Genomic DNA, 21384 nt, shown 5'->3' on the forward strand with positions numbered 1-21384 from the left:
TGAAACCAGAACAGAACATTCAGATTTCCCAAACAGCTTGAGACCGTGATGGATTGATCAGACACCTGGAAATGCAGGGTGAAACTACTAAAATCTGTAAAGACCAGGCTTTCCCTGATGTCAAATAACTCCAGCTCGAAGATGGATGAGAATAGGGTGCTGATGATTGGGGAACAGTAGACGGATGTTGCTGTCTGAACCTGCATTTTAAATCTGTAGGGCAACAGCAACAACATTGGATCAAACAGCTTGTCTGATTGCAGCCTGAGAATGAAAACACAGGGTAAATGACCATTTCTTCTTTCTCTAGTGTTAGCAGGGTAGGACACTCTTTTCAAATATCAAAACAGCATTTCATCCGCTAGAGTGGATAAGTAAGACTTGCATGCCAAAGGCTGTGTCTAGATATGAAAATATGGTAATTCTTAGAGTAAGTGTGCAAATAGCTTTCCATTTAACAGAACCACAGATGTTTTCAACTGAATGACTTCACTTGCAGTAGCATGGATGCTTCTCACAAGAAATGGACTGTAATTCCCTCTGGTGGATGCCTGTTACTGATTACATATGCCCTGTGTGAAGCCACCCTTTTGCTCTTTTGTTTGCTCTTCAGCCCCAGAATCTGAAGCACCTTTTGAAAAGCTCAGCAAAAATTTCCCAGGGGAACAAGCAGTCTTCCTCTGTTTCTCTCCCTAGTTCTTGTTCTAAAAGTTCCCCTTTTTGTTGGGGGTTATTTACTTATTTATTTAATTTATAGTCCATAATCAAATTGAGGGTAATTCTACAGGGATATGATCCCAAGTACTCCATCAGATATAGTCTGAAATACAGACTTCTTACATCAGAGTATATATGCCTTTTTGTCCTAGGAGGCCCCCCAATTCATCATCCCTGTGAGTAGGCTTAGGCAACTTGGGTTCCCCAGACTGCCTTGGGGCCTGGTTCTGTAGGTGGGAGCTATTGGCTAGATTGAACTGTGGTAGCTGATCCCCAGCAGATCAAAAGAAACTCACACTTAGATGCATTCCTTTTCAAGAGTTACAATGACTATTGGAACATTTCTCTATGCTTTTGTGTTTCTTGGCCTTCATATGGTGAAGCTTATGTTAACAAGCTGTTCAAGACAGCCTGCTAGGTAGACCTCTGGATTTCCTTGGCAACAGCCTTTCTAAACTAGGTAATTAAATTTAGATAACCCCCCTCCCTCAAATATCTGGGTCTGCCAGCAAATCTGTCCCTCCCTTTTCTCAGGTTACTCACTACAACCTGGGAAACAGATGATAAGTGGGAAGGAGCAAGCACTACCGCTGCTGCCTGCTTTCACTAAGAGATACTCTTCCACAAAGAGATACTTCTAAGATATACTGCTTCCACTGAGAGATACTTCATTTCCACTAAGAGATACTCTGCTTCTTGCCCTCTGCCTCCTGCTGCCATAATGGAAGCAACATGGCATAGAATCATGCTAACCATCATGTCAGCTGACCAGTTGGCTTTCTTTCCTGGACTAAAGGTTGGGAAAGAGCACTAAAGAAAAAAGCCACTGTGTATAGAAGTGGCTGCTTGTATATAATCTATCTCTCTGTCTACATGTGTGGTTTATCACCTCTCAATTTCTCATAGGAGGGGAAGTATTGCACTCAGGAGCACGAAAGATCTCGACCTATTGGCAGTTAGGCAACAGGGTGCCAAGCTAGCTGTCAAAGCCTCCACTGTGCAGTGAATTGGAGTTTTGTTTTAGAAAAAGGAGGTGCAGGGGGGACATCCTAACAGTAGGAAGCCACACTCATGGCACATTTTCCATGCCCCAAACCAGAGCTGAAGACTTAAGCAAGTAAAGGCAACTCAGCATGCCTGGACATCTGGGGAGGACATTCTGTTTCTCTTTCCATCAGGACCTGATTGTGTGTATGTTTCATTCTTACTGAACAGGATGTCTCTCCTTGCCTAAAATGGGAGCTTCTCCTCCTCCTCCTCCTGTCTCTTGATGTTTTCCCCTTCTTCTCATGATCTTCCAAGAAGCAAGACCTTTCTGTGGCTCTCGCCCATAAGCAACCATGCTGACTTTACATTCACCTAATACTAGACAAGACAGCTGGTTGTTTTAGGGGAAAGTATCCTTTAGACTGGGATCTTACCTACTTCTGCTACAATTGATGTGAATCTACTTCAGTAAAATTATATTTTGTCTCCCCCCCCCCCCCCCAAATATATATATATATATTTGCTGTGTGCATGTTCGCTGAGCATGAATTCACATTTTTGCTAACTGTGCAACTCTACTATACTAACCAATGAATAAATCCCAATACTAAGATGGTGTGAGTGGGAGAGAAGAAAAGTCATCAAAGAAATATGGCAGGCTCCCTCCAACAGTAGCAGCAAGGAAAAAAAATCCTACTATTGCTACCTGGGTAGGCTGGTCTCAGTAATCATAGAAAAGCTCCTTCCCTTGGTCACACGAAGTCATCAAGGGATGCTGCTTGTTATCAAGAGATGGCATTTCCCAACAGTAATGACAGCACCACCCTGAGTAACACTGAAAGATGTGATGTTTTCTTTCCTCATTGTGCCGTGCTCACCTGGAGTGCCTGGGGGTCCAATGTAGCCTGGAGGTCCTGGTGGCCCCCACAAGCCTTTGTCACAGGTCAGACCTGGTGAGCCAGGGTAGCCTGGGACTCCAGTAGAACCTTTTTTTCCTCTAATACCTTTAGTTCCTGGGAATCCTGGTGTGCCAGGCTGCCCTGCAAAGAGATTACATTTCTCAGAAGCAAAAAACATTAAAAAGACAACCACTTTGCTTTACAACTTTCTCATTAAGGTGGGAAGAGTTCTGTTTAATTCAGATCAACACAGATTACTTAAACCTGGTATTGATTCATTTAATGAAGTTTTTAACCAGAATAGGGGTTTTTTTAATTGTTTGAATTTTAATTTCTGCACATGTACTTCCATGGGAGAAGGAAATAAGAACATAAGAACATAAGAGAAGCCATGTTAGATCAGGCCAATGGCCCATCCAGTCCAACATTCTGTGTCACACAGCGGCCAAATATATATATATACATATATATATATATATATATATATATATATATATATATATATATATATATACACACACACACACACACACACACTGTGGCTAATAGCCACTGATGGACCTCTGCTCCATATTTTTATCTAACCCCTTCTTGAAGGTGGCTATGCTTGTGGACGCCACCACCTCCTGTGGCAGTGAATTCCACATGTTAATCACCCTTTGGGTGAAGAAGTACTTCCTTTTATCCGTTTTAACCTGTCTGCTCAGCAATTTCATCGAATGCCCACGAGTTCTTGTATTGTGAGAAAGGGAGAAAAGTACTTCTTTCTCTAGTTTCTCCATCCCATGCATTATCTTGTAAACTTCTATCATGTCACCCCTCAGTCGACGTTTCTCCAAGCTAAAGAGCCCTAAGCGTTTCAACCTTTCTTCATAGGGAAGGTGTTCCAGCCCTTTAATCATTTTAGTTGCCCTTTTCTGAACTTTCTCCAATGCTATAATATCCTTTTTGAGGTGCGGCGACCAGAACTGCACACAGTACTCCAAATGAGACCGCACCATCGATTTATACAGAGGCATTATGATACTGGCTGATTTGTTTTCAATTCCCTTCCTAATAATTCCCAGCATGGCGTTGGCCTTTTTTATTGCAAACGCACACTGTCTTGACATTTTCAGTGAATTATCTACCATGACCCCAAGATCTCTCTCTTGGTCTGTCTCTGCCAGTTCACACCCCATCAACTTGTATTTGTAGCTGGGATTCTTGGCCCCAATGTGCATTACTTTGCACTTGGCCACATTGAACCGCATCTGCCACGTTGACGCCCACTCACCCAGTCTCAACAGATCCCTTTGGAGTTCCTCACAATCCTCTCTGGTTCTCACCACCCTGAACAATTTAGTGTCATCCGCAAATTTGGCCACTTCACTGCTCACTCCCAACTCTAAATCATTTATGAACAAGTTAGGAGCAGAAGTGCAATTTTGGGACTGCCATTTGCCCAGCACTTTCCCCCATCAGTACCATGACTAAGGTATAACTCAGTGCTGTGGCTAAATAGCCTTCCTTTTGGAAGACTTTATGGGTTCAGATTAGCTTTGCCCCAACCTTAAACATTTGCATACTAGAAGCAAAAAAAAAAAAAGACATTCCCTGCTCTGGTCTTGTACTCATTTCTTTACTCTATACAACAAAGATGAGATAGAAGGAAAGTAGAATCACTGCTGAAAGCTGCTTCCCCAAAGCAATTGCTTCACAGTATTCCATGGTAAGGCCAGTCCCTTGTTCACTGTACAGATTCACAGGATGTTCTCCTCTCATTTCCCGAATTCAAAGACGCATTTAATATCCCCTTCCACAGTACAGTAGCAAAACAAACTACATCATAAACTAACTGTTTGGCTTGACCTTACATTTTGCATCTACTACCACTCTGGAAATCTTCAGAGTCATGAAAACTCTAGTAGCACAGAGACATGCCTCTACTTCAGCGGATCTGTGGCTTGTGGTTTACATAAAGAAAGGTCAGCACAGAATGTTTGAAGCAGGAATAATATTACTTCCACTCAGTGAAATAATATTACTTCCACTCAGTTTTGTAGACCTTCTGCATGCCAAGCAGATGCTCTGCCACAGAGGTTGTGCTATAGCAATATAAAAGGTCTACAAGTTAACAGCATATATTGTGTTTGCTGAACTTCATACTGGTTTCCCTTTCTGACACGTCCCTCTTTCTTAAACTTTTTCAACTATAGTTTCCAAACAGAGACAGGTCTTATGTTCTTCAGTTTCTTATGTGAGAAATACTATTTATAAATATTTTGCTGCTTTCTACTCCACCCCCTCTCCAAGAATTGGGGACCCAAACAAAATCTTAAAAATGCAAGATGAATCTGTACAAATGTGTCTCATACCTTGAAGTCCAGGTAGACCTGTGTCTCCTCTGATTCCAGACAAACCTGGTAGTCCTGGAAGGCCTCTGTTGCCTGCAATTCCTGGAGGGCCATAACTGATGTCACCTGGAACACCCTTCTGACTTTGAGGCCCAGGAGCACCTGGCAATCCTGGAGCACCATCCACCCTGGAACCACTTCTACCTTCTTCACCTGAGTCACCAGTCTCACCCCTGACACCTAAAGAACAATGAAATCTCAGTAATCTTAAACTGCTTTAATGATATGAAATTGAAATTGTCGGTGTTTCACATACATATATTTTAGAATAAAAAACAGGCTAGGATTTTCAATCTAGGCTAGCAGTGGGTCCCATATGCTATTTTTTTTTAAAGTAATCTCTACTGCTATCTAATCTATTTTGCCTAGAACAAAGTTTGAGTCCAGTGGCACCTTTAAGACCAATAAAGTTAGCCGCCCTGAGCCACCTAGGCGGGGAGGGCGGGATACAAATAAAATCTATTATTATTATATAGCATACATATATGTTGAGGGTAAGCAGTAAATTAGCTGCCCTGAGCCTGCCTAGGCGGGGAGGGCAGGGTATAAATAAAAGTTTATTATTATTATTATTAAATTAGCATACAGCATAACGAAAATGTTTAACAGATTCAAGGACCAAACAGGTTGAACAAGCTTAGTTTATATGGACTGGTAATTTCCATTTTATTGTATCTGAAGAAGTGTGCATGCACGCAAAACCTTATACCTTGAATAAAACTATGTTGATCTTAAAGATGCCACTGGACTCAAACTTTGTTCTGCTGCTTCAGACCAACACAGCTGCCCACCTGACTCTATATTAACTAGTTATGCAAGGAGCTGGATTAAGCTTTATGCTTTATCCAAAAGGCACACAATCTATCACTGAGCCTCAGGTCCTTCCCGAAACAGAATTTAATGTCCATCCAACATTAAAATACTCGCTTACTGTGTGGAGTCTGCACAGTGTAAAAGGAAAAGAGGCAGAGCCAATTCAAGGTAATGGTTTGTACCACAGTGTGTGCATTCCCACATGTAACAAATAAAAATACTTCGGCCTTCTTGCACTTACCTTCAGGACCAGGAATGCCTAATGTTCCCGGTTTACCCTGCTGACCTTTTGGGCCATCAAAACCATTGGGGCCAGGTCTACCAGGTGGTCCTCTTGATCCTTTTGGGCCTGAATATGCAGAGAGAACACAAACTGATCATGACTTAGTTGAATATTTCTAAAATCTTCTGAAAAATACATTCAAAGTTGGTTGGATCCTTTTTTAAAATATAGAGGGATGGATTGTACCAACTTCTCTGCTTGATCTCACCTGATTATGCTCCTCAATTCAATTCTATCATACACGGGTTTTGTCCTATAATTCCCAGTTTCAACTTTTTCATGTTCAAAAAGGGCCCTTCCTCAATAATGAAAAAACATTAAATTATCCTTTAATTTTGTTATCACTGGCAATAATCTTGCTTTGTATTTCTCTTTTAATGCTGAGGGTTATTGCCTTATGCTTTATTTTTATAAATTTTAATTGTAGTGGCCTGTTTTATTCTCTGTAATTTAAAGATAGATAACTGATCCTGATGAAGAGGGAAAATAATATATTTTGGTCTTTGAGGCATACCTGCTTTACCTAAAGGACCAGGTGGGCCTGGATTCCCAGGATATCCTGTTGCATGCCGAAGAATGCTTCCTAAAACAGAAAATTTGTCAACATTTCATTATTATTTATAAAATTCAATACTCCCTAACAAACCAATCAAGAATAAATTCAGCTGTCTGATTGAAAATGTCAAGGTTGGGCAATAGGCAGCCACAGAACTAGAAGTAAATAAAATACTTCCTAGGGAAAGACCCACCACCAGGAAGTCTTTACAGTCCATTACAGGTTGAATACGTACAATCTCTCCAGAATCTAGGAACAATGCAACACTCAAGAAACATTCAGACTTATATCTATAATGACTTAACACAAACTCTATCTATCTATCTATCTATCTATCTATCTATCTATCTATCTATCTATCTATCTATCTATCTATCTATCTATCTATCTATCTATCTGTCTGTCTGTCTGTCTGTCTGTCTGTCTGTCTGTCTGTCTGTCTGTCTGTCTGTCTGTCTGTCTGTCTGTCTGTCTGTCTGTCTGTCTGTCAGACAGACATATATTCAGACTATAATAATAATGGGAAGGATGAAATGTATTTCATTGCTATCATTGCAGGAAAAAAACCCCCTAAAGCTGCAATCCCAATGATGCTTACTTTGGAACAAGTGCCACTGAACAAAGTTACACACGCAGTTGGACAATGGGACTACAAGCTAATATATCAATATTTTATTCACACTATAGCACTGTAATTAATACATTGATAAAGTTTCAAGAAAATATCCAACAACAATTACTTTTCTCTGAGTTGTGTATTTTAAGATTTACCTTTCTGCCCCTTGGGGCCAGGCAATCCTCTTATACCAGGGCTTCCTGGATCTCCTGGTAGACCACGGATACCTTGTGGACCTGAGATTCCAAGACCTGATGGTCCTGTGGGCCCTGTAGCACCAGGAAGTCCTGGAGGGCCAGGAAATCCCTTATCACCTGACACAGCAATCCCATCATCACCCTGTCAACAATTTACACAGATATCCACTATAGAATATACATGTATACAATCTGAAAAACACTACAGCATTGCATTCAAGTAGGAGCTAGATCCTAATACAATCTAGTCAGCTGAAAATCAGCACACCTATTTAAATCCATACAATGACTTAAAATTATAAAAATATTTACAACATGGATGTTTTGTCCAGAAGATGCTACTTAACAAATGGGGTTTTGACTGAGTCCAGACTTTTAGTCAAGGAGCTTTAAATGGATTAAAGGAAAGGAAAGGCTGCAGAATGGGAAACAAAGAGCACCCCATAGGTAGGTGACAGTATTACATTTTATAATATTTTCACACGTTCAAAATGTATTATAATTCCACATAAGAACATAAGAGAAGCCATGTAAGATCAGGCCAATGGCCCATCCAGTCCAACATTCTGTGTCACACAGCGGCCAAATATATATATATATATATATATATATATATATATATATATATATATATATACACACACACACACACACTGTGGCTAATAGCCACTGATGGACCTCTGCTCCATATTTTTATCTAACCTCCTCTTGAAGGTGGCCATGCTTGTGGCCGCCACCACCTCCTGTGGCAGTGAATTCCACATGTTAATCACCCTTTGGGTGAAGAAGTACTTCCTTTTATCCGTTTTAACCTTTCTGCTCAGCAATTTCATGGAATGCCCACGAGTTCTTGTATTGTGAGAAAGGGAGAAAAGTATTTCTTTCTCTACTTTCTCCATCCCATGCATTATCTTGTAAACCTCTATCATGTCACCCCGCAGTCGACGTTTCTCCAAGCTAAAGAGCCCTAAGCGTTTCAACCTTTCTTCATAGGGAAAGTGTTCCAGCCCTTTAATCATTCTAGTTGCCCTTTTCTGGACTTTCTCCAATGCTATAATATCCTTTTTGAGGTGCGGCGACCAGAACTGCACACAGTACTCCAAATGAGACCGCACCATCGATTTATGCATCGATTTTATATGATACTGGCTGATTTGTTTTCAATTCCCTTCCTAATAATTCCCAGCATGGCGTTGGCCTTTTTTATTGCAAACGAACACTGTCTTGACATTTTCAGTGAGTTATCTACCATGACCCCAAGATCTTTCTCATGGTCAGTCTCTGCCAGTTCACACCCCATCAACTTGTATTTGTAGCTGGGATTCTTGGCCCCAATGTGCATTACTTTGCACTTGGCCACATTGAACCGCATCTGCCACGTTGACGCCCACTCACCCAGCCTCAACAGATCCCTTTGGATTTCCTCACAATCCTCTCTGGTTCTCACCACCCTGAACAATTTTGTGTCATCCGCAAACTTGGCCACTTCACTGCTCACTCTCAACTCTAAATCATTTATGAACAAGTTAAAGAGCATGGGACCCAGTACCGAGCCCTGCGGCACCCCACTGCTTACCGTCCTCCACTGCGAAGACTGCCCATTTATACTCACTCTCTGCTTCCTATTACTCAGCCAGTTTTTGATCCACAAGAGGACCTGTCCTTTTACTCCATGACTCTCAAGCTTTCTAAGGAGCCTTTGATGAGGAACTTTATCAAAAGCTTTCTGGAAGTCAAGGTAAACAACATCTATCGGGTCTCCTTTGTCCACATGTTTGTTCACCCCCTCAAAGAAATGTAGCAGGTTAGTGAGGCATGATCTTCCCCTACAGAACCCATGCTGAGTCTTCCTCAATAACTCGTGTTCATCAATGTGCCTACTCATTCTGTCCTTGATAATGGTTTCTACCAACTTCCCCGGTATTGAAGTCAGACTGACTGGCCTGTAATTTCCTGGATCTCCTCTGGAACCCTTTTTAAAGATGGGGGTGACATTTGCTACCTTCCAGTCCTCAGGAACGGAGGCAGATTTCAATGAAAGATTACAGATTTTTGTTAGAAGATCCACAAGTTCAACTTTGAGTTCGGTGACTTATTAGTTTTTTATTTGTCTATTAGTTGTAGGACCTCCTCTTTTGTCACCTCAATCTGACTCAGGTCTTTCAACACCCCTTCCAACATTAGTGGTTCAGGGGTGGGCAAAAAGTTCTCATCTTCCACAGTGAAGACGGAGGCAAAAAATGCATTCAGCTTCTCAGCCATTTCCCTATCCTCCTTCAGTAATCCTTTTACCCCATGGTCATCCAAGGGCCCCACTGCCTCCCTGGCTGGTTTCCTACTTCTAATATATGTGAAGAAATTTTTATTGTTGGTCTTTATGTTTTTTGCAATATGCTCCTCATAGTCCTTCTTTGCCTGCCTGATCACAGTCTTGCATTTGATTTGCCACAGCCTGTGTTCCCTTTCATTAATCTCACTTGGACTGGTTTTCCACCATTTAAAGGAGTCTTTCTTACCTTTAACAGCTTCCATTACTTTGTTTGTTAACCATGCAGGCCTTTTCTTATACCTTTTTGTGCCTTTCCTAACTTGTGGTATGTATTTTATCTGAGCTTCTTGGATTATAGTTTTAAATAGTGTCCAAGCTTCCCCAAGGGTTTTGACCGTATTTACCTTTCCTTTCAGTTTCCTCCTCACATGCCTCCTCATCTCAGAGAATTTACCCCTTTTAAAGTTAAACGTGGTTGTGGCGGTCTTTTTGGGCAACTCCCATGTGAATATAATGTGTACAGATTATAATCTGGATCTGAAGAAGTGTGCATGCACACAAAATCTTATAGTTTGAATAAAACTTTCTTAGTCTTAAAAGTGCCACTGGCTCAAACTTTGTTCTGCCGCTTCAGACCAACATGGCAACCACTTGAATCTATAATAGGAAAGAACTGAACTCACAATTTCCCCCCTATTTAAAATTAATTTTCCTTCTTTAGATGACTTTTCTTTTTGTGTTATCAATTCCCCAAAAGGCTGTAGCGTCACTACAGTGACTTTGACTAAGAAGCAGTCTTTTTGCCTATAATGGAATATGATGCTACTTTGTGAAGGTGTAAATCCCCCACCTCCCACCTTCTTCCAAATCTCTAACCATTTACTGGTTGTCCCTTCCTAAATGCAAGAATATAGATCCCATCAAAACCCTCCCTTTTCATTCTCTTTCAAAGGTTTGGGAAGGGGTAAGAGATGAAAGAAAGATATAAATTGCAGTAATACAGGAATTCCTGGTGTATTCATTTGCATATGGACCCATCCATGAAACATGAATTTGGTCTCTCAAATGTGCTGGAACTCTGCCCTTATGTTTCCTTTGTTTGGAAACTTTGCCTGGAAATTTAAATTTTTAAAGCATCTTTTAAGTCCTTTCTCCCCTTTTAAATAAAGTCTTTCTTCCCACTGCAAACTAGATTTCTGATATCCTGGAAAATTTAACACACACCCTTCTAAATTCTTCTATATACCAATGACAGATCTAAATCCCAATGCTTTTATTGAGTTGTGCACAGCAGCAATCTTTTCTCCTTGCACAATGCCCCACTGTACACATGGGGGGGGGGGGGAAATCTAGCATGGCTATTCTTCAATCCAGGTACATATATTACATAAACATAATTACTTCTCTGTGGTTATAATCAGCAATGTGCACACACCAGGCCAACATGTACACTGTTGTTTATCAGCATGCTTTATCTCCTGCAACATCTCCAGTTGAATGCTCAAGCACCCTCTTTCTCCCTCCCACATATAACCAGATTGTATCATTTGATAGGAAGAGTTGATGAAAGAAAAATGATGTTACTACCTTATTGGATAATGATAAGGATAACTATAATGATATGGATAATGATAACTATTCTAGAATATTATTCAAATGATAAATTGAACCAAATCCTAAAATTGATAATTTAGTTCTCTCTTTCCAGAAGCACTGGGAAATTGATTTGAATGAAGGATAAAACAAGACTATCAATTGTACCTGAGGTCCTTTTTCACCAGGAACTCCTGGATCTCCATCCTTACCAGGAACACCATTCTGTCCTGGAAGCCCAGGGTCCCCCTGAGAGCCTCTTTGTCCCTTTATCCCTTTAAGCAATTGAGAGATTACAATTAGTAACAACAAAATCAATATATCTAATTCTTAACATGGCCTCTCTGTGGATACTTATAACCAGAGACTGGGACCATGAATAGACATGACAGATTTTTCTACTAACCTGAGAAAAGCCTCAAGTTTGCAGGAAAATAAGAAATCTTTAAAAGGGGAGGTGTGACAGACTCAGGAACTTAGCCTGAGTGGCTGAGGAACAGGCTTGCAGCTATTGGCTGAAATGTTGCCCTAGCAACAAAAAAGTAACAAAATGATGCTTGCTTAGCAGTGGAACACCTCTGGACTTGAGTCTTAGCTGGGGCGTCTTCAAGAGAAGTCTTCAGAGAGAAGAAGTCTGAAATGAAAACTGTGGGCTTAGGCCGATCAATTGTGAAAGCAACTGGACAAGTGGCTGAGAACAGCCAGTTAGGCTGAGCTCCTTGTGGGGGACAGGGCTGTGTGTAGTCTCTGTTTGAAAGAGAGAGTTTGAAAGCAGAAGGGGGCAAACACCAGGCACCTTCTGTAGACGAAACTCTACACAACCAGGCAATCTCTGTGTACAAACTCACAAAGACACACTAAGGGGAGAACTGGATTCTGGTGGTCAGCAGGATTACCCAAGACTCAGACCAGAGGACTAGCTGTAGGGCTGAGATGCACCCAGTGTGAGGTGTGAGTCCTGGAAGGAAGCTAGTGAGAGAGGGTCTGTGAGGGAGAATTAGCTGACACCAGTCAGGAGCTCTCTCTATATGTGTGTGTGTTGAGTGACAGTGAGTGTGTTGTTTTAAGTAGCCAAAGCCTAGGCTAAACAACTGAGCTGAAGAGCATTCTGAGTGCCCAGAAGGCCCACCCTGCCTGTAGTAGAATTTAGTAGGATTCTGAAGCCTGACCATTAGTGATTTAAAATCTTCTGCCAGCCATCTGCTGCCAACTGATTTGCTTTATTAATATTGAACTGTTATAATCAATATTATTTTAGCCCTCTCCCTTGCATTTTTGTTATCTAATAAATATTTTTGTGGTTGAGAATGTTAAAACCGTTTAGTGCCTATTATTTTGAGGTCTGACACGAATTCTGTGTATGTGTCTGAGGGACTGAGGGAAGGTGACTGGGGAAAAATTCATAGTGGTCACCCTTCCAAGAAGACTCTGACTGGGTCCCTCACAGGAGGCTAACCCCCCATAATGATAAAAAGGACCACTGTAGCTTTAAGAAACAGATGTCCTCAGTGGTGGTTGCTAGGCAACCACAACAGTATTGGCAGCCATCAAGTCTTGGTTTATGTCAGAAAAAGACAAGGATTTTGATCATTGGAGGATTTATTGGGGCCAGGCCTGGCAACAACTTCTGAATGGCTTGCTGTGACACAACTTAACTCACCTAGGTGCACCTTGCTTCCTACTGTTCAACAGTAACCACCCCATGACAGCCAATGTGGTTTAGTGTGGGAGAGTCAGGTTCAAATCTCCACTGTTCTATGGAAGCTCACTGGGTGACTTTGGCCCAGTCAAACACTCTCAGCCACAAATCCACTACACCAGCCAACCCTCACAAGATTGCTGTGAGGATAAAAAAGCAGGACAGGAGAATGATGTGAGCTGCTTTGGATTCCCATTGCAGAGAAAAGTGGGATAGAAATGAGGTGAATAATAAATATTGCTAAAGGGGGCAGATAAAGGATAAAGGATGATTGGTAGATGGGAAAGAAAAAAGAAAACAAGGAAAGGTGAGAATACAGGGGTTGCCAGAAGGAGAGAAAGAGGAAATATTGTGGGAAAGGGTTGCATGGGAAAGTGAGGTACTTCACCTGTGTATCCTTGAAGGTTCCCCACCTTACAACTGAGCTCAATTCAGCTCGCACTGTATATCTTGGACAGAGTTTTCCTATTAAGAGGCTGCCAAGGGAGGGAAATCTGAGGACAGGGGGGAGAAAGCTGAAGACAAGAGGGCAGATAAACCTTGGTTGGATGATGGGTTGGAAGGACTGAAAGAAGCAAGAAAAGGGGAAAGACTATGGGGGCTACCAGGGAAGGGAAAGAGGAAACAGTGAGGACAAGAAAATGAGATGTCCCCTGCAAGTCATTGTAGATCCCCCACAAGGTATATTTTCTGTTCACAGGTTTTAATGCTGTTACAAAGGACACAAAAGTCCTGAAAACTGGTGAGCTGATAAAACTACTGCATTTATAAAAGCTGTGCTACATATACCTTGTGTTTGGATAATACCCCCTCACACACACACACCATCACTAGCAGCACTGTCTGTGTCATGTATACCTCTCTCATGTTGTTTCTCTATCCATCACACTCACACACCCATCTCTGTTACTGTCTGTCTCCGTCTTCTATGTGCATGGGTAAGCAATTCTAAGGAGGTCTACACAGAAACAAGTTGCATTTTATTCAATGGGGCTCACTCACAAGAAAGGATTACATCACTGCTTTTTCAGTCAGGTGTCTCCTTCCTTTCTCTGTGTCATCCATATTACATATGCCTGGCTTTATCATTCCTTTCCTCCTCCCAAGCTGATTCACTTGTTGTATGTGGTGTGGCTTCTCTCCCACAAGCAAGAACCAATATAAAATGTGGAGTAATCAAGGCAAAGTTCCACCACTTTTTAAAAAAAAACCTCATTGGTATAATAAGATACATATTCACCTTTCATTGTTATCTTAACCGAGTCACCTTTCTCTCCTTTTTCTCCAGTGAATCCAGAGGGACCTGGCATTCCCTTATAATTTAAAAAATATATACATTACAAGTAGAGACACACGAAGAACTCGCATAAAGGACATTCCATTCCCACTGCCTTTTGCTTCCTTCCTTCCCTCTCCTCTCCACCCTTTCTCTCCCAGTAAATGTTTCTGTCTCTTTCATCTTCCCATATCTCTTCTTCCACATAATCTCTGTTTCTCCCTCCCCCTAGCCATTTTTCAGTATGGTTCTCTTGCTCACCTCCCTCTCCCCTTCTCTCACAGTGTTTCTTTCTCTGGCTGTTAAGCCAGCAACTTCCTAACCAGGCTGGCCACCCCCATAGCTGTGCTTGCCCACCTGGCCACTCTTCACTACTGTGTTGCCAAGCTGCCTACCTGCCAATGGCTCACATCATGGGTTGGCGGAAGATGGGGGATGCTTGGAGTTCAGAGAAAGCTCCTGCACCTCCTCACCCAGCCCCAGTGAAGGAGCAGGAGTGGTAGACCCATCTGCTTCAAACGCAGTAGCCTCAGCATCTGATGGTGGAGGAGGAGGCTCCCATTCCTCCTTCCCTAGTCACTGAGAGTGTAAGTTCTGGGCAGTTGACAGCGCATGTGCACTCAACTGTTTTCTGCTTTGGGTGTTTTTCTTTTAAAAAATAACCAACATCTTTTCTTTTGGGATTTTTCTGTAAACCTGGGATGTCCCCAACATTTGGAGAAAAGCCTTCCTAGTCTTAATGTGGCCCTAATCCATGGTTTCAGTATCTTCAAAAGGGGGCATGTTTACTATTAGATATATATTCATAATTAATAACAAATAACTCTAATGAATACAAGTAGAGACAGCATCTGACAGCATCTATTAGGCAGGCAAGATATGGGAACATAGTGACTAGAATATCTGGTGTCTTTTCCCTTCTCAGCTAATAGGTGACCTGTGCTTTCATTGATGACAACACTGACCCAGAAAATTTCCCACAGTACCCATTCATGGAGATATTAAAGCATGCCTAGTGAAATGATCTTTTGACATTATACCAAAGCACATTCTGATTTATCTTTTCAAAGCATGAGGAAATAGATCTTATATCCTCAGAAAGAGAACCAACAATATAAAAAATCATGGTGATTTTCTTCTTGGAAATTCAGAAAATGACCTATTGGCTGAGGTTACTCACCATAGAACCTTGTTGTCCAGTTGTGCCAGGTAAACCTTGGTCACCTTTTTCTCCATATTTTCCAGGTAACCCAGCTTCTCCTTTTCTTCCAGGATTACCAAGTAGGCCTGATTTTCCTGCTAGGCCACAGGGACCAACTCCACATGAACAGTTGCCTGGACTCCCTATATGAGCACAAAGAAAATAAAGCTTTGAGCCAGTTTTATAATGTAAAGTACTAAGCAATATAATAATGAATGCCAGTTTAAGGATATTATAATGCTACCCTAAGTGGAGTGACACCCTTCTATATCCACTACAGTTAATGGGTGTAGAAGGATATCTTTAAGATTGCATTGTTAATTATTAGATTACACAGATGTGAGATATCTGTTCTCTGAAAGATTCATACTTGCCTTTTCCTCCTTTTTCACCTTTTTCCCCTGATGGACCTCTTTGGCCTTTAGCTCCTGGTTGTCCAGGTGACCCTATCCCACTGCAAGCAACACCTTGATTACAAACAGATTACAAAGTTTTTCAATTAAATTCATTATAATTTTTTAAAAAATATTGTTAAAACAGCCTCATTCATAGAAAAATGTGTCAAGCAGGTAAAGACTATTATGGCAGCAATAGCTAAAGCCTATATTTAATTATAGTGCATTCTTCTGCAAATGATCTGGCCCACTTTAACAATCAAGAACTAAAGTGCACTTTAGTATTTCTCACTAAAGATTCCTAGCCCAGGGTGATCTAATTTGGGCTATAGAATTTTCTGCCACAAACCTACCCTTCCAGCCAATTAGGAAATATAGCTCTTAGCCCACCTGAATCCCCCTACCCTTTCTTCTGGCTCAGGTAAAAGGAATGTTTTCTTTCAAGCCTTTGACTTCGTAGCTAGAGCCAGAGTTTGTCTACAAACTATAATTGGCTTCTGGGGTATTTGTGCCTCACTCGTGCCATGTACACTGAGTGCACTGAACTGTACCTCGCCATGCTCAGTTTTGACTTGGAAGTTCCCATGCTTTGCTTTGCAGCCCTGTGGCGCAGAGTGGTAAAGCTGCAGTACTACAGTCCTAAGCTCTGTTCACGACCTGAGTTCGATCCCAGTGGATGTTGGGTTCAGGTAGCTGGCTCAAGGCTGACTCAGGCTTCCATCCTTCCGAGGTCAGTAAAATGAGTACCCAGCTTTCTGGGGGGAAAGTTTAGATGACTGGGGAAGGAAATGGCAAACCACCCCATAAAAAGTCTGCTGTGAAAACATCGTGATGCCATGTAACTCTGAGTCGGAAATGACTGGTGTTTGCACAGGGGGACTACCTTCTTTTTTTTATGCTTTGCTTTGGTATGTTTGTGAGATTTTGTGTAGCCATGTGGTATCCCTCCTGATACATGTAAGTTTCCATGTTGCTGCTCCCTTCTGATTTATTTTGTGGATTACTGGTTGTCTAGATGCTTGGAACTCCTGCTTGGATAGGTATCTATAAGTCCCTGCTTCATTCTCTTCAGTTTCTCAAGAGAATTACAGGGTTTCAAGTGAAACAGCACAGGCACCATCTGATTCTTCAAAGCCTGGCCTCTGTTTCTCAAAAGCATACTGCAGGGGGGGAAATATGATGTCCAGAAAAGAAGTGATGAGCAGCTGCTTTTTCTTGAGAACAAGTTGCAGTCAGTAGGAGGCAGAAAGGGGTAAAGCCTACTCATTTTTTTGCTGGAAATGATTCCCTTTTGGCCCTACTATGCCTTGGAGAAGGGGCTATGGCTCAGTGTTACAGTATTTGTTTAGCATGCAGAAGGTCCCAGGTTCAAATCCAGGCATCTCCAGCTGAAATAACTAGGCAGTAAGTGATGTGAAAGACCTCTACCTGAGACCCTGGATACCCACTGCCAGTCTGAATGGTCAGTCAGTACTGATCTTGATGGATCAATGGCCTGATTCAATATGTGTGTTCAGCTGGGCATTATATACATGGTGGAGACAGAATGCCTCATTCAGTCCTTTTATTATTTTCAAAAAGAAATAATTTGATTAAATTTGCTATTTCTACTGAAATGGGAAGAGGGTATGGCTCAGTGGAACAGCATCTGCTTTGCATGCAAAAGATTTCAGGTTCAATCCCTGATATCTCCAGCTGAAAGCATCAAGTAGCAGATGATGCAAAAGATCTCTACCTGAGATTTTGAAAACCACTGCTGGTCATAATTTAATTTATTAAATTAAAAGCAGTTTCATGTGTACCAATGATTTTTAAAATAGTGACTCTTCTGATTCAGACTTCAGGAACGATATTGAGAATAAGCACAAGTATCTTTTATTTATTCAACATGTATTATATTCAGATGTAGTGTTGCAGAATAAACATTAGAGGAAATAACTTCTGTTTTTCCATCAATACCCTGTTATTATTAACCATTGCTATTCTCATGCAATGCTTTGAAGTAATTCTTTAAATTTACCTGGTGGACCAGGCAAGCCCTGGCTTCCTAGTGGTCCAGGTAAACCTGGTAATCCTGGAGATCCTGGTCTTCCTGGAGCAGTTTCAGATATAGCAGGGTGGCCAGGCTCTCCTCGAGAGCCTTGAGGACCTTGTATTCCCAAACTGCCTTTGGAACCTGGGAGACCTATTAAAAAGATAAAGAAAACAATATGGAACTTCATACCCAAGATATTCTCTTTGGTGCCTGTAACCTGATGGAATAACCTACCTGATGAGGTCAGGAAGGCTCCTACACTAGTATCACTCTACCAAATATGTAGAAATATGTTTAGAGGGGCATATTTATGAAGGAAAACCTACTGTAGTATTTAATGTTTGCTGAGGGTAAATGGTTTTTACTGTCAACGTATATGTTATGTTACTAACTATGGAACATTTTGTACAAGCATTTCCTTATGAGAGAACATATAAGGGGCAGGAAAGTAAACTGTATCGACCTCCAAATGCTTAATCAGGTCTCTAAAATATACTGTCTCCAGTTCTTCCCAACTGGCCAGAATCTTCAACCTTTCTCTAAGCACCTCAGTGAAAGGACTCAAAGACGTTAACATGTTTGCACATTTTACCTGACAGAGCAGATTTCTTAATCTTAATGCCTGTGAAATGGGCAGAAAAATATCTTCACCAGTTTTAGTTATAGCACTGCAAAATCTTCCTAAATCATACCTTGACTTTGCCTCTTGAAGCATGTCTTCTTCTAGAAATATGGTGGAAACAAAACATATATCCTGCCTCTCCATTTGTAATTCTTGCATTCATAATGATCATAGACCAATTCATTACCTATCTGTCATATTTATACCCTGCCCTTCCTCCAAGGAGCTCATGAAGGCTTAAAATTCTCCCCTCCTCATTTTATCTCACTCTACCCTGTGAGGTGGGTTCATCTGAGAAAGTATGATTGGCCAACGGTAAATTTCTTAGCAGAATGGAGACTTCTGCCTTCCCAATCCTAATTTAAGACTCTAATCACTATGCAACATACTGGCTCTCCATAATATTTTGTAGCACCACCTACGAGCCTATCATCTTGCACAATATGTGGTTTTCAAGCTTCAGCATGTTTATTTATTCCTCAATCACTCTCTGACACATGGAGAAATCTCAGTTCTATTCACTGCACTATGTTTTTAAATGTTGAGTGGGGAAAAAAGCCTTTTAAAAAGAATGTCTTAAATATGATGTCCAAGTCATGACTCCCATGGCTAATAGGAACCTTTATCATGCACCAGAGTTAGAGTTGTGCTTTTCATTAACGGTTTTAACTAAGCTCAACAGATCTAATATGACTATCAAGGGCTACTTGGACAAGTTTTAAGGACAATGGCCTGCATAACTTCACTGACATAACATCAATTAAATTCCCCTTCATTGCAGACCTTGATGGCAGCTAAAATATTTTTATTTTGGAACTTCTCTAAGCTTGATTTTAAATTGTAAGCTCTTAATAATATACAGTTTTCTGCCTTTTGCAAATTGCTTTTGAACTTTTGTTATTTCACAATTATTGCTGCATGATGTTGTGAGCCACTTTCAGTAATTACTTTGAAAGGTTAGAATAGAAATGTCCTAAATAAATAAAGACAAATGTTTTATGTGTGCAAATACGACATGATTTTTAAACCCTTATACATTCTATTGCAAGATTCTTACTAGCTCCAGTTTCACCAGGCTTTCCATCCAAGCCTGAAGGGCCTGGCAATCCAGTGGCACCCACATCTCCAAAGGGCCCAGGATCTCCAGGATCTCCTTGAATACCTAAATAAAAACATAGAGAAGATTGTGTTTTTAAAATACTGTAATTTTATTATGATCTTATTAAATGAATATAAAATAGTTTAATATTAATTATACCTTTTATTCCAACACGTGTTGTTTGAGGTCCCAGTGGGCCTGGCTGCCCCCTCTCTCCAGGGTCCCCCTATAATAATATATTAGTAATATTACATACATAGTTGCTGAAGAAAATAATAAAGCATGATAACGAAATGTGCCAGGATTATTTTAAAATGACTGCTCTGTGCTAGTAAGTAATGGTTTCGATTCCATACAAAATTGATGTAAATATTAAAAGCTTACCTTGATACCTGGAAAGCCACGTTGCCCAGGAAATCCAGGAACTCCCAGTTCACCCTGAAAAACATTTTTAATATATTATGTGTTATACATCTCTCAATACAAGCGAATGCTTATTTTTTAAACAAAATAATCAGGCAAATGATGCACACTCTGCTACAGCAGACATATTTTATTGTTTTCTATTTGTTGTGATTCTCTTAGATTATTTTTAGCATGCAAATTAGTTCCATTGACATTAATTAGACTCTTTCTTCATAATGTCACTCCCTAATTTAATGGACATTATACTAGAAAAGATAAAATAATAAAAATGAGGGAGAATCATTTAATCAGGGACTGTACATGTGCTTCTACTCAAGTCCTGTCTGACAAGATTTGCTAGTTCAGAGCCCGTTTATAACCATAATGTAGCTTCTCAGACAATCTACATTATTCATTTAATAAATGAATATGAAATCGAGTACCCCAATTTATTTGCATGGATAAAAGCAGTTCTCACTATCAGAAATGTAAAAGATCCCTGTAAAAAGACAAAAATAACTCACCAGCAGTGACAGTAACTTATATAACAATGAAAGATATTTGTACTATGAACATTGCATCCATATATAATATATATTCCCATGTTTGTTTCAACAATTAATCATGACTAGTACTATTTTTTTGTATTCTACCTTGTTTCCTGGAAAACCTGGAGATCCATATGAACCAGGAGTCCCCTACAGTAAAGATAAAAGATAGGGAGTCACACAAAACATCAGCTATTTACAATACACTGATACATAAACACACTGGAAGTAAATTCCATTTAAATCACTGGAATGCACCAACACGTAAGACCTTGATATAAATAAGGAAAGGAAGGAAAGGTCCCCTGTGCAAGCACCAGTCATTTCCAACTCTGGGGTGACGCTGCTTTTACGTTTTCACAGCAGACTTTTTACGAGGTGGTTTGCCATTGCCTTCCCCAGTCATCTACACTTTCCCCCCAGCAAGCTGGGTACTCATTTTACCAACCTCAGAAGGATGGAAGGCTGAGTCAACCTCGAGCTGACTACCTGAAAACCCAGCTTCCACCAGGGATCAAACTCAGGTCATGAGCAGAGCTTAGGACAGCAGTACTGCAGCTTTAACACTCTGCACCAAATTTTCAACACAGCATCTGGTGTCTCTCCTCAACCCACCCCTCCAAGTTTCAAAAAGATTGGACCAGGGAGTTCAGTTCTATGAACCCCAAATAAGATGCCCCTATCCTTCATTATTTCCAATGAAGGGAAGGCATTTAAAAGGAGCATGGTCCCTTTTAATATGATGGCCAGAACTCCCTTGAGAGTTCAGTCATGCTTG

General features: G+C 40.8%; 1 protein-coding gene across 1 annotated transcript in view; it reads right to left on the reverse strand.

Moving 5' to 3' along the window:
• COL4A4 (collagen type IV alpha 4 chain) overlaps positions 1-21384 on the reverse strand; it is a 111914-nt gene that overhangs the window by 45846 nt on the left and 44684 nt on the right. The window contains exons 15-28 of the mRNA XM_060242221.1: positions 20712-20756; positions 20038-20091; positions 19813-19879; positions 19612-19716; positions 17918-18082; positions 15873-15969; positions 15482-15641; positions 14266-14338; positions 11495-11601; positions 7423-7606; positions 6610-6678; positions 6054-6161; positions 4961-5179; positions 2583-2744 (exon numbers count right to left, since the gene is read on the reverse strand). Of these exons, the coding sequence (XP_060098204.1) occupies positions 2583-2744; positions 4961-5179; positions 6054-6161; positions 6610-6678; positions 7423-7606; positions 11495-11601; positions 14266-14338; positions 15482-15641; positions 15873-15969; positions 17918-18082; positions 19612-19716; positions 19813-19879; positions 20038-20091; positions 20712-20756 (1615 nt within the window). The remainder of the gene's footprint in view (positions 1-2582; positions 2745-4960; positions 5180-6053; positions 6162-6609; positions 6679-7422; positions 7607-11494; positions 11602-14265; positions 14339-15481; positions 15642-15872; positions 15970-17917; positions 18083-19611; positions 19717-19812; positions 19880-20037; positions 20092-20711; positions 20757-21384) is intronic.

Source organism: Heteronotia binoei, chromosome 6, assembly GCF_032191835.1.
Source record: "Heteronotia binoei isolate CCM8104 ecotype False Entrance Well chromosome 6, APGP_CSIRO_Hbin_v1, whole genome shotgun sequence".
In the NCBI taxonomy this organism is placed as follows: domain Eukaryota; kingdom Metazoa; phylum Chordata; class Lepidosauria; order Squamata; family Gekkonidae; genus Heteronotia; species Heteronotia binoei.